Source organism: Oncorhynchus masou, chromosome 15 (genome assembly GCF_036934945.1).
Source record: "Oncorhynchus masou masou isolate Uvic2021 chromosome 15, UVic_Omas_1.1, whole genome shotgun sequence".
Lineage (NCBI taxonomy): Eukaryota > Metazoa > Chordata > Actinopteri > Salmoniformes > Salmonidae > Oncorhynchus > Oncorhynchus masou.
Window position 1 is genome coordinate 33,695,389 of NC_088226.1, and position 12,883 is coordinate 33,708,271.

Below are 12,883 nucleotides of genomic sequence, written 5' to 3' on the forward strand. Positions count from 1 at the left end.
TGAAAGAAAGGGAAAGGAGGGGGAGAGAGAGAAGAGAACGAGAGAGTAAAAAGAGGAGGTAGAGAGTGGGAGACAGACATGAGAGAAACAAACAAAAAATCAACCCTGTGACACTCATCTTTCCCATTGACTGCAATGTATTGAGAAAAATGTCATCCCTGTGACCAATGTTCCTTCTAATTATTTCCGGCACTGAGCAAATTTAAGGTATGCTGAACACGTAAATTTGAACGTTGTGAAAATTATGTGCAACTTTTGGTGAGCCTTTACAGTGAACACTGAGGCTGTACTCGCTTTAGGTTACCCTTATATCAGTGTCCAAGTAGGCTACTGTGGCTATTTGATCATAATGTAGGCCTATAAGAGTTGCCTACCATCAAAAACAATGGATAAATGCACCCCATAACATTTTATCATGGAAATAGCTGTTCTATCATTCAGGCTACAGTAGCAGGCAATGTGTGGTGTTCCATGTAGGCCTTCATTCCATGAGACTTTTGGAAAATAACATGCAGGTCTTATCCACTTGTCCTTCAGACAAGGAGGTGACTGAAAATGTGTTGTTTGATGCAAAAACCATTTTACAAAATAAAATGCATTATTATTCCCATAACATTATTACAGCAATTCAGACAAATTATACTACCTGCTGCTTATTGGCTACTTAATTTATTCAAACATGTCTCAAAATACACCACCACCCCTTTAACACGGGAAAAAACTATTTACCTGATTTGCTTTTCAAGGGAAAAGTTGATAGTGTTAACTAAAGGGGAAAACTAGAAAGTTGAGTGAAGTTCAATCTCATGCTTCAGTGCTGGCTGATATTTCTTCTGGCTGCAGTCCCGGGTGAGCAGCGCGCCCGCGCACGTGCGCAGTTTGGAAGGAACATTGCCTGTGACACTCATATTTTCCCATTGACTGCAATGCATCGAGAAAGGTAAGATTATTTTATTATAGTGGTTTAAACGGATTTTCATTGTGTTTCATGATTTCGCCCCCTAGTGGAGCTTTCTGGTACTTAGAAGGAACGCAGACAACAACTGAAAACAACGTCACGCTTCAGCCTCGGAAATATTTATTTGTAAATTCAATTCAATCACATTGCTAGTGATGCCAACATTGTTATTGATATAATTGCTTTCTTATCGATGTTAGTGGGTTACATTTACTCACGCAAATTGACTTGTCTTTCATGTATGTGAATTGTAAAACATACTATTGCTACTGTTTCTAGTGTAATATGCTTTGTTATTGTACAGAGGTGTTTGCACATTAATAGAGTAATGAAAGGAGTTGGCTAGTTGCTACTCATATGTTAATTGTCTATCTGGTTTGGCGTCATGCCAGACATGGGACCAAGTCAGGTGCTTTGCATTTATGCAACTTCGACTTGACATGTATGATGTACAGCTACAATATGTCCATGTGATTTGAATACTAGAGTATATTTTTGCAGTTTAACAACAAACGTTTTCAATTTAAACTCTAAAAAGTCACGCATTGGGAGTTTTATTGAAGACTCAGTTATTAGCGATCTGTCTAGTTTTGCATGGGAACGCAATTCCAGGGCAGAATAACTGTTCACTGACACTCACTTGTCCAGGAAACTCAGGGACATCCTCAATAATTACTCGACTGCCCAACTATGAATGAAGTAAGTCCTCTGTAAATAAAACATCTACCACAAAACAGCAGATCCAATCGTTTTGAATGTAAAATAACTAAATGTAGATGGACTTGTGTCACATTAACTCTTGATGCTTAAAAGTGTGGCTCAGTTGGTAGAGCATGGCGCTTGCAAGTTCGCCAGCGTTGTGCGTTTGATTCGCACAGGGGACCAGTATGAAAAAGTACAAACATGTAAGCACTCACTACTGTCACTCTGGATAAGAGTCTCTGCTAAAATGTTAACATAGTTTAATGTTGTTCATTTCCATGAAACGGAATTACGCTGCAACTACACGTTTTCACGTTGAAATGTATGCCAAACAAAAAACATTGATTTTTATAGTTTAATAAACCATACAACTCTATGCACAATGTCTACTTTGTACAATAAAATAAACAAACATTTACTGGAAAAACTATGCTGATGCACTTTTTTGTAAAATTACAGTAAAATCTCCCTCAAATGTATTCTGTTGCTAAACATTATCTGCACATTTCTTCCTGTAAATGTATTTTTGTAAAGTTTTCAGGTGGAACTTTTTCAAAGTCATCCTTGTTTATAGTTGTATGAGTTGTTACATTTTGAAAATCAATGGTTTTGGTTCGGTATACATTTTAAAGTGAAACATCCCGAGTCTCAATGTAATTATGTTGCCATGTTCAAACCCTTGTTTTAACCAGCCCTACTCAGACAGCCCCGAGAACTAAACTGGAGAAGCTGGAGTGTCACTTCACCTGGGGGCTGGAGGTCAGCAGGTACAAGCTGCTCAGTATCAGAGATCACCTGGAGGACATTGGCAGCGACGAGAGCTATCCGTGGCTGGGTTAGAAGTACAACTTGTGGGCTTATGTACACCACACCCTGGGCTCCACTAACATGGCCCTGCAGTGCCTCAGTAATAAGGCAGGGGAGGCCTTTCACCAAAACAGTCCTTTAGACACAATGGGTCTTTGGCTGCTGGTCCACTATGGAAACCTAGCCTGAGTTCACTATCACCTGGATAAACCTGGCAGAGAGCCAGGGGTATGTGACAAAGGTCGAGGCACTGCTACGGGATTACCCCTCACTGTCCCAGGTAGAACTGCACCCCGAGGTATGTGCTGAAAAAGCCTGGACCCTTATGAAGTGTGGCCAGGACAAAAGACAGAAAATGATAGAGTACTTCCAAATGGCTATTAGGATGGAGCCTGGGAGAAAGTGGTGGCAACCGAGCCACGTCTTGGCCCTAGACTCAGTTATCTTTTCTAAAAGGCAGGAGTCTTGAGTTTAGAGAACTTGAGACTTGCCAAGGAAAACGTTCCAGACAACTTGTATGTAGCAATTGTTTAAGACTTGGCAGGAGTGGCCAAATGAGAAGAGAGGAAGCCCAATGGCCAGCGAAGCAAATTTTAAAGAAGCCTGTCAGCTGCTATAATGGTATTAGACCCTTACTTTGCTTTTACAGGCAATATTTTTCACATGATGATGAGATTGACCGTGCACACAAGGCTCTGGAAAGACATCCAAATGTGCGTTACCTGAAAAAATGCGGCTTGCAAAGTCCTACAAACAGAAAATCAATTCAGGAGGTAGATGGTCTAAGGGTGACAGCCTGAGGCAGAACTTGATCAACAAAGCCATCAGTCTCTATATGGATGTGGTCTTACGCTACCCAGAGATGTCAATTAAGGTCAAACTGGAGCTTGCAAGCACCTCCGCAAAATCAAGAATTGACAAGAGGGAATTAGCCAATCAGATCTATGAGGAATTACTCGCCAGCGTACAGGAACCATCCAAGTTACAGTTGCTCTACAACCAATACGCTACATACCTGTATTCCTCCATTAAGGATTACAATGCATCAATTGATTATTATAATAAGGCAGCAGAAATACCAAATTCTAACATATGGCAGAAAAGTCTAAAATTGTTGAGGAAGATCAGAGAAGACGGGGGGGGGGGGTGTAAGATGTGCAGAAATCCAGGAATTTCTTGCTAAATAATGGGACAATTTTATTGTGGGTCCACATAACGGAGCATATGACTAACCTGGTGAAACTGTCCTATTATCATCCTGTCTTGGGAGTGTAATCCTGTGTCCTTGTATAGATAAAACGGAACAGAGTCCCACCCATCGTCTTTGGTCGCTGCCGGGTTACTGTTAACCAATTTGTGACAAATGTTCTGCCAAAAGCACATAAAATATGTTATTTGTATAAATGCGGCTAAAACTTTCAGGGTGCAACTCATACCACAAACAAATCACACATTCAAACGAGGACATCGTTATATGCATTGATGACAGACATCCATAATAATATGAAACTATGTCCCAACTTCTGTAGTGAGACACATCACCAATTGTTTTTACAATAATGGTTTTGGTAAAACTAATATAATTGGGATTAACAACCATTGTTACCATGGTCCCTAACCTGCTTGGCCAGAAAATGCATACAAGGAGACTGTGCAGACATGACATTCTCAGTCTATGTTCAAACCACCAAGCAACTTTATTCACTGATACATAGGGTTGTGGACAGTTCTATATGAGCTGCAGATTTTAGAAATAAAATTGAAATGGATTCTTTCAGCTACATGGTCTGAAAATATCTTAAAATGCAATTACTTTCTAAAACAAAATACAAGGGATTCCATACAAATTTGGCCACATTAATGTCCAAGTCAGAAAAAGGTACTATCAAAGAGAACAAAATACAAAGTGGATCACACGTTTCCTCTTCGACTCTTCTTGTGGCTCTTTTTTGAACTCCTTGAAAAGAGATGAAGAAAGACAAAAGTTGGTGATATATACTCACTAAAATGTCTCCCTCTCTCATTTGATGGTATTCAGACAGTTCAACTACACCATGAACACAGAGCAGCTTTTTAAAAAATATTGGAGATCCTAGAATAGTGGTGAGGATCTTTCTCTTCTTTCATCACTCACCTCTCTGGGGATTTGGAGTGACTGCGATGCCTGTGGCTCCTGTGATGCCCTGGGACAAAATGGAGACAGCTCGAGGTCAAACTGGGCAGGGGGAACGATTGTTCCAAACATCTTAAAGTCTAATGAGTACAGCTGAAAATATGTCACACATCACAAATATAAACGCTGGTTTGACTTTTTAATCTTGTGCGTTGCAGGACGGTATGGTAGCCATCGCTATGATACCTGGGGACTTTGAGCGGTGACGCCTCTCTCGGGAGCGGTGGCGACGGGGGCTTTTGCTGCGGTGACGTTCTCGCCGGGGGGATGGGCTGTGTGCAAAGGAGAGACAAGCAATGCACGCATCATTAATACAGGGCACTGTTTGCAAGTAACATGGACCCTAGTGAATTAAGTCTCAGTTCATGTATAATTTAAAACACTTCCAAGTAGATTCTGTGTTATTATATTCAATACCATCCGTTTGGAATTCAAAAAGGAAAATATGAAATCCAGCAGAGAAGAATCCAAGCGGAAAACATGGCTACATACCTTCGCCTCTTAGGTGATCTGCTCCTCCTAGACGGAATAAAAAGGATGTTATAGGAAATGACTACCAACTAGGAAGCTTTCAAGACATCTATTGGTGTATGTTGGCACCTAAACTGAACCATAAGAGAAGGGGGGCATGCATGTTTGCCCCCACACTTTTGATCTTAAATCACCACCTACTAATTCATCAACATGGAATGTTTGACATCTTGTGGAGTCCATGCCTCACCTAATTGAAACTGTTCTGAGGTCAAAAGGGGATGCAACTCAATATTAGGAAGGTGTTCAGAATGTTTTGTACACTCAGTGTATAGCACAACTTCGGATTTCTCCCTGGTCTAAAAAAACTAAAAGGTATTAAACATTTGGACGTTTTACGGAGCTTCTCTTCCCTCAATTTTTGGTCATGCAGTGCAGTTCACAAAGTGATTGTGGTCCCCGTTATGAAGTTATTAACATTACCCAAGATATTGAAAAATGACAGTTGTCACAAAAGATTTGTTATTTTAAGAAAGTAATGAGCTTTTTTTTTATAAAAGGAAGTGATTTGTAACGTTGGAATCGAATTTATGACTGACTCATGCTAGAATTGGATCGGTTTGGGGTCTCACGGATCAATGCACTCATCTTAAACATTCATTACATCCCTACTATAAACTGAGATACATGCATGGCTGGTTAGTTACCGTCTGGGTGAACGACTGCTGCGTCTGTAGCGTGGAGAGGGCGAGCGGCGAGGCCGATCGTTGTCTCGGTAACTCCGTCTGTGGGGCTCTGGGGTCTGAACTCTCTCTGTCTGTAGACATTTGAACAGACAAGAGACAGACATGGACAGTGAAACAGAATTCCTCCACCCACTTACGTAAGTTTACGCAAATGTAGTTAGCTTAGGCAGTTTATTGGTGGATAAAGTTTAGACTACTACCTTCTCCTCTTCCTCATCTTCCTCGTCACTGGTCTCCACCTCATCCAGGTCTTCTTCCAGTGCACTGATGCGTGTGTCTAACAGCTCCGCCTCCTCAAGAACCTGCCTTTTCTGTAGTCGACACACACACACACACAAAATCAGTGATCTAGGTCAGTGAAACAACGCACGTGAGCACGTACACAGGTAGAAGACTTACCTGAAGCCTGGGAAGGATTATGTCACACATTCTCTCAGAGTGTAGCAGTTCATCAATAAACTCATCGACGTGTTGCAGCTCAAACTCTGAAACAGAGGGTGAGAGGAGAAAGTGCCATTTAACTCAAAAGTAGGCAATTTTGCATTGTATAATCATTCCACGATACACGTAAACACTCACCCCCATTTCGGTTCTGACTCTTGATTTTTCTGTAGTCGTTGTACAGTGGTTCCAGGTATTTGTAGCAATCCACTGATGTCCCAGTCAACCTCATGTACATGGCGCCAAGCAAGCGGACATATCTATGGTGTGGAAACCATCACAGTGAGGTTGCCACAATGGGTGTGTAAGGTATTTAGGTTCCGATTTTTTTTTAAATCACATTTGTCAAGCTGGGAGTTAGTGATAAATGAAAAGTAAAATACAGAAATGCTTCTTATACTACAACCTGCCTGAAAGCCAAAACTTACTTGAAATCCTCGTTTTTGATAAATTCTACAATGATGTCTTTCTCTGGCTGGATCTGCAGCATCTTCAGAGTGAGACACAGGAACGGTGTTGGTTTGATATTTCCGCCATAAACTCCACCGACAAACTTCAGCGCCATGGCTTTGTCAACGACAAGCTCAGCTGTTGATCAGAGAGAAACCAGTGAGAAGAAATGATCAATATGTACCAGGCATAGTTCGCTAGCTATTACTTCTGATGTGCACAAACCTCAATTGAGAGTAACAAATCAAATGTAACAGGGTAAAATTGACTAGATGCTAACTTAGCGCACTTTGTTTACATTTGTGGTATTTGTATTTCAAGCTAACTAGCATTAGCTAGTTAAGACCAGAGAGATTGTTAGAGGACTCATCTTATATCTGTGTTATTATTGCGTCTATGGACAGTGCCATTGAGGCTACAACCCATAGGAATCCCCACCCGGTTGACTACTTTAAAATGGTGGAAGCCATCAATGGCGCGGCCCATGCAAAAGTCATTTTGGCCACACAGGGCCTCTATCATTCTCTATGGCCACAACTTACCCGTCAGTCCAAAGCATTCTTCTTTCCAGTATTTTGATTCATAGATTCGAGTACGAATAATTTTCTCTACCAAGTATTGTGGATTTGTTCCATGTATACTGTTGGCATCTTTAACCGTCCTATTTGCCATCTTCACAGCTCAAAACGGAATGAAAATGTTTTCCTGTGCGAAACGAATTCGCATTTTTCCAGTATATCTTCCGGCGCAACAATTTACACTTCCGGGGCAGATTGTGAAGGCGTTCATTGGATGAAACTTTTCAGTCACATGCCAAACACGCAATTTTCTCGTGTAAGGTGTTCCACGTGTTAAGGATAAGTATTTTTTTTTTAAAGTTGATTTAACTAGGCAAGTCAGTTAAGAACAAATTCTTATTTACAATGACGTCCTACCCCGGACGACGCTGGGCCAATGCGCCGCCCTATGGGATTCCAAATCACGGCCGGATGCGATACGGCCTGGAATCAAACCAGGGACTGTAGTCTTGCACTGAGATGCAGTGCCTTAAACCGCTGCGCCACTCGGGAGCCCTGTGGCTACATTATATGTGCATCTTCATTTAGCTGTATTATTTACCCTGTCTTTTATTTATTTTAAACTGCTTGGAATTTGATCAATTTAGCCGTTTACTCAGATATGAGTTCCTGTCGATTTGTGAGGATGGCAGCTAGCTCGTTAGCACATATTGACAATAGTATTTTCTGGCCGAGGAAGTTTGTTAAAAGCCCTGACGCTATCTTTCATATCAGTGAAAAATTATATAAACTCAGCAAAAAAAAAAGAAATGTCACTTTTTCTGGACACTGTCTTTCAAAGATAATTCGTAAAAATCCTTCACATATCTTCATTGTAAAACTTTTAAACACTGTTTCCCATGCTTTTTCAATAAAGTATAAACAATTTATGAATATGCACATGTGGAACGGTCGTTAAGACACTAACAGCTTACAGACGGTAGGCAATTAAGGTTACATTTATGAAAACTTAGGACACTACCGACTCTGAAAAACACCAAAAGAAAGATGCCCAGGGTCCCTGCTCATCATGAACATGACTTAGGCATGTTGCAAGGAGGCATGAGGACTGCAGATGTGGCCAGGGCAATAAATTGCAATGTCAGTACTGTGAGACACCTAAGACAGAGCTACAGGGAGACAGTGAGGACAGCTGATCGTCCTCGCAGTGGCAAACCACTTGTAACAACACTTGCATAGGATCAGTATATCCAAACATCACACCTGTGGGACAGGTACAGGATGGCAACAACAACTGCCCGAGTTACACCAGTAGGCCTATTGTAAGGCAGGTCCCCACCAGACATCACCGGCAACAATGTCGCCTATGGGCACAAACCCACCATCGCTGGACCAGACAGACTGGCAAAAAGTGCTCTTCACTGACAAGTCACAGTTTTGTCTGTGGAACTTGTTCAGTTTACGTCTCAGTTGTTGAATCTTGTTATGTTCATACAAATATTTACACATGATAAGTTTGCTGAAAATAAACGCAGTTGACAGTGAGAGGATGTTTCTTATTTTGCTGAGTTTATATACACTAAACTAACTTTTTTTTTAAGAACACCTTTTCTTTCCCTGTCATAGACTGACCAGGTGCGCAACTCAATATTAGGAAGGTGTTCTTAATGTTTTGTACACTGAGTGTATATGACCATTTTATAAATGGTAAACTTGCATGTATTGTATTTTGGAACTCCGCTCCCCCCACCACCCAAAGATGAATGGTTTTGACCACGCTTCACTGCTTTAGATTGGTGCAGTTAGAAATCACAAGTGTTTATCCTGTATTATAAACTGGGTGGTTTTACATATCATTTGCGGCGTGCATCATGAGCAAAGTCATTGTAGCCTATGATTTGACTTCCCCTAGCTGTGAGAACCATGACATGAGCACAGGCTGACTTATCACTGCTATAGCGCAGCTGAATAGCCTGCCAGCAGCCTACCGAAGGTGGCACCGTGTTCATTACAATGTAGAACAACGCGACACTAATCCAAATCGTTCAATAATTAGGCTATTCATATTAATTTTTCTATATCTGTGGCGGATTCAGAGCTGCAATTTGTGAAATATGCCAGGACTTTGGCTATAACAATAGATGGCAAAGTCAAAGATACTGGTTTCCCCTATCCATCTGGTGAACATTTCACAAATTGCTTATGACAAATCCAGCTCCAGAACCAACTATAGCCAGCTGGCTAATCTTTTGAATAAGGTGTAGCAACAACAGATAACATTAACTGGCTGAATAAGGTTAGCATGCTAACTATATATAAAATATATTTTTTTCATTTTCTGTTTCCTTTTCTTAAACCTATGTGCTTGGTTATGTTATTTGCTAAATATGTATTTTGAATGTGTAATTCAACTTCCGTATATGTTTGTACAATTTGAAAAGTTGAATAAGATTTTTTTGTTGTTGTTCAGCACACATTTTCTCTTGAGGCTTGTCACAGTTCAGTAGCCAAAGGCTACGCCCTTCATTGGTGATTGGTCAGCAGTAGGGATTATTCAATGAAGTGTTTGTTGTCATTCAACAACAGAAGACTGGTTTTCATGCACATTTTTTTAAATTGAGTAAGTTAGGTGTAAAATAGCTTGACTAAGACCTCTGCAAAAACGTCTTGAGCTATCTTTGATTAATTCTGACAATTTTGAGGAAGTGTAATTGTTGCTACGGTGTTTCAAGAGGGACAAACCGCAATATTGCCGCTTTTCTCTAGTTTTTCAAACGAAGGTATTATAATAAGGGAGCATGCAAGCACAGACGTTCACTTCGTCGGGCCAAGATCTGCTCAGAGCAAAACAAACCTATGTCTGAGGACGCCTTGAGAGTTCCCACATATTTCCATGTTACAGCACGGAAAACCGACAGACGTGCCATCTGCATGTCCACGGCCCCATTTTGATTTCAATTTGATTTTGCATCCCCACCATGTAAAACAAGTTACATAATCAACGGCCAATGTTTACTTTTTTAATTGGGTCTATGACAGTCTATTACAAAATCACAATATCACCAAAGTGTGTTGTGTCGAACATTTCAAGCAACATTCACAGCTAATGAGAAACCAGTCATGGTGTTTATTTAAGAGAATGAACCCGATTTAACAAGGCAACCTTGGGGCTAATGTGTATGGGTGCCAATGGCAGATTTTGAGGGATTTTTACATCCGTACCCCAGCAGAGCGGCGTGTCCACTGAAACGTAATTCCGGGAGGAACTACACTACATTATCAAAGATATGTGAACACATGCTTGTCGAAAATATCATTCCAAAATCATGGGCATTAATATGGAGTTGGTCTCCTCTTTGCTGCTATAACAGATTCCACTCTTCTGGGAAGACATTTCACTATCTGTTGGAACATTGCTGCGGGGACTTGCTTCCATTCAGCCACAAGAGCATTAGTGAGGTTGGGCGATTAGGCCTGGTTCGCAGTCGGTGTTCCAATTCATCCCAAAGTTGTTTGATGGGGTTGAGGTCAGGGCTCTGTGCAGGCCAGTCAAGTTCTTCCACACCGATCTCGACAAACCCTTTCTGTAAGCACCTCGCTTTGTGCATGGGGCATTATCATGCTAAAACAGGAAAGGGCATCCTGAAACTGTTGCCACAAAGGTGGAAGCACAGAATTGTCTACAATGTCCAAACCATGAAAAACAGCCCCAGACTATTATTCCTCCTCCACCAAACTTCACAGTTGGCACTATGCATTCAGGCAGGTAGCGTTCTCCTGGCTTCCACCTAACCCAGATTCATCCCTCAGCCATGGAAACACATTTCATGAAACTCTTGACGAGGAGTTTTTGTGTCGACGTTGCTCCCAGAGGCAGTTTGGAATTCAGTAGTGAGTGTTTCAACCGAGGACAGACCATTTTTATACCCTTCAGCACTCGGCGGTCCCGTTCTGAGAGCTTGTGTGGCCTACCACTTCGTTGCTGAGCCGTCGTTGCTCCTAGACTTTTCCACTTCACAATAACAGCACTTACAGTTGACCGTGGTAGTTCTAGCAGGGCAGAACTTTGACGACCTGACTTGCTGGAAAGGTGCCATCCTATGGCGGTGCCAAGTTGAAAGTCACTGCTCTTCAGTAATGCCACTCTACTTCCAATGTTTGTCTATGGCGATTGCATGGCTGTGAGCTGGAATTTATACACCTGTCAGCAACAGGTGTGGCTGAAATAGCCAAATCCACTAATTTGAAGAGGTGTCCACATACTTTTTACATATATAGTGTATCAGTGTAAGTCCTGATCGGGTCTTCAGAAACTGACCAGAAGGCGACCGCTGACCACACTGCAGCCCTATTGGAAAAGAGTTTCAGTAATCCCACCCCCAAGAAGGAGACCACCGTGCTATTGGCTGAGACTCTGTCTCGACTCTGTAAGGATAGGAGAATGTCTTTTTATTTTGGTTGTAACCATCGTTGACCCCAAGTGGGAGATGCCGATGATAGATATCAAGACAGAGGATTATGCCCATTCCATATTTGTCTCATTATTTCTACTCTACACATTTCTTGGACCCATTGCAATAGAATTACACATCATTGACTTGAATGGGGATGCTTGCTCTCGTCATTCCATTTCTATGACTGACCCTATGTTCCACTCATTAGCTGGACTTGCTGTGGACCAGGAAGCAGAACGTCATGTACAACCTGTTTGATTGGCCACGTCCACCACCACATGAGGGTGCTGTTCTACTGGTGTGTCCAGGCTCGCAATCACCTCTACCTTCATTACATATGCATTTGTACTTATTAAGGAGTTTACTAAGGAGCTTACTAATGACAGGTCTTCAACTTTATATATTCTGTTTCTGTATTGCTTATGAAGTGTAATTTTGCATTCTTGCAAATCTAATGGTGTGTGCAGTGTGGATGAAAGTGTTTGAGTGTGTTTAACTGCATCTTAAGGTGTTTAAAACTGTGTGTGTGTGTGTGTGTGTGTGTCTCTCTCTCTATCTCTCTGTTTGTGTGTCCAGGGCCTGACCAGGATGTCGTTCCATCCGTACAGCTGCAGAAGATCATCATGTCCTGAACAAGTTCAAGGCCTTTGAGGAGGATGCTCTGCAGCTCAGCTCTAGAAAGGTAGGCCTTTTTTTTTGTCAATTTATTATCCATCCCAAGGGGTGCACAACTCAGGTCCTTACGTTCCAGTCCTTCTGTTTGTTTTTCTTCCTGCCTTCCTGCCTCTGAATTGATCCGTTAATGTCATCGATTGGAACCATGGATTGGAAAGGTCTGCCAGTGTTACTGTGAAGTGTTTTATTTGGCAGTACCTATGAGTGGTGTGTCTGTCTCTGACCGCTGTCCCTCTCCCGTCCTCCACAGGATTGGTGGGTATCATGTGATGGAGGCCCTGGATGAGAAGTTCTCTTCCTCTTACATCAAAGCCATCAGGTAAGATAAACCCCATTGGCCCACAGAGCTGTCAATTGGTTCCCATTGGCCCAGAGAGCTGTTGATCTATGTGAAATCGATGTGTGTTCGGTGTGCATTGGTGTAGGAGCAGCTCTTCCTGAGGGCGGTCATCGCTGAGTCCAGGCGGCTGTGACTGGAGGCGGTCACC

The 12,883-nt window shown here is 41.8% G+C and overlaps 1 protein-coding gene and 1 pseudogene across 1 annotated transcript; one reads left to right on the plus strand and one right to left on the minus strand.

Moving 5' to 3' along the window:
* The first annotated feature begins 926 nt into the window (after positions 1-926).
* Positions 927-3,654, plus strand: LOC135556842 (interferon-induced protein with tetratricopeptide repeats 2-like; annotated as a pseudogene).
* Positions 3,655-4,121: 467 nt separating this feature from the next.
* Positions 4,122-7,502, minus strand: LOC135556160 (pre-mRNA-splicing factor 38A-like). Its single transcript, XM_064989138.1, has 10 exons — positions 7,291-7,502; positions 6,727-6,886; positions 6,437-6,558; positions 6,257-6,342; positions 6,058-6,168; positions 5,819-5,928; positions 5,133-5,159; positions 4,827-4,912; positions 4,602-4,650; positions 4,122-4,424 (listed from the first exon to the last, which is right to left on the minus strand). Exons 1-10 carry the CDS (start codon positions 7,418-7,420, stop codon positions 4,379-4,381), a joined length of 927 nt encoding a protein of 308 aa, XP_064845210.1. The 5' UTR covers positions 7,421-7,502; the 3' UTR covers positions 4,122-4,378.
* Positions 7,503-12,883: the final 5,381 nt, after the last annotated feature.

What these genes read in the sequence shown, in the direction of transcription:
- LOC135556160 (XM_064989138.1), bottom strand. Translation starts at nt 7,420, where the DNA reads ATGGCAAATAGGACGGTTAAAGATGCCAACAGTATACATGGAACAAAT. An exon ending in ATCAAAAACGAGGATTTCAA is followed by an intron (nt 6,559 to 6,726) that starts GTAAGTTTTGGC and finishes TCCACACCATAG; the next exon opens with ATATGTCCGCTTGCTTGGCG. An exon ending in GAGTCAGAACCGAAATGGGG is followed by an intron (nt 6,343 to 6,436) that starts GTGAGTGTTTAC and finishes CCTCTGTTTCAG; the next exon opens with AGTTTGAGCTGCAACACGTC.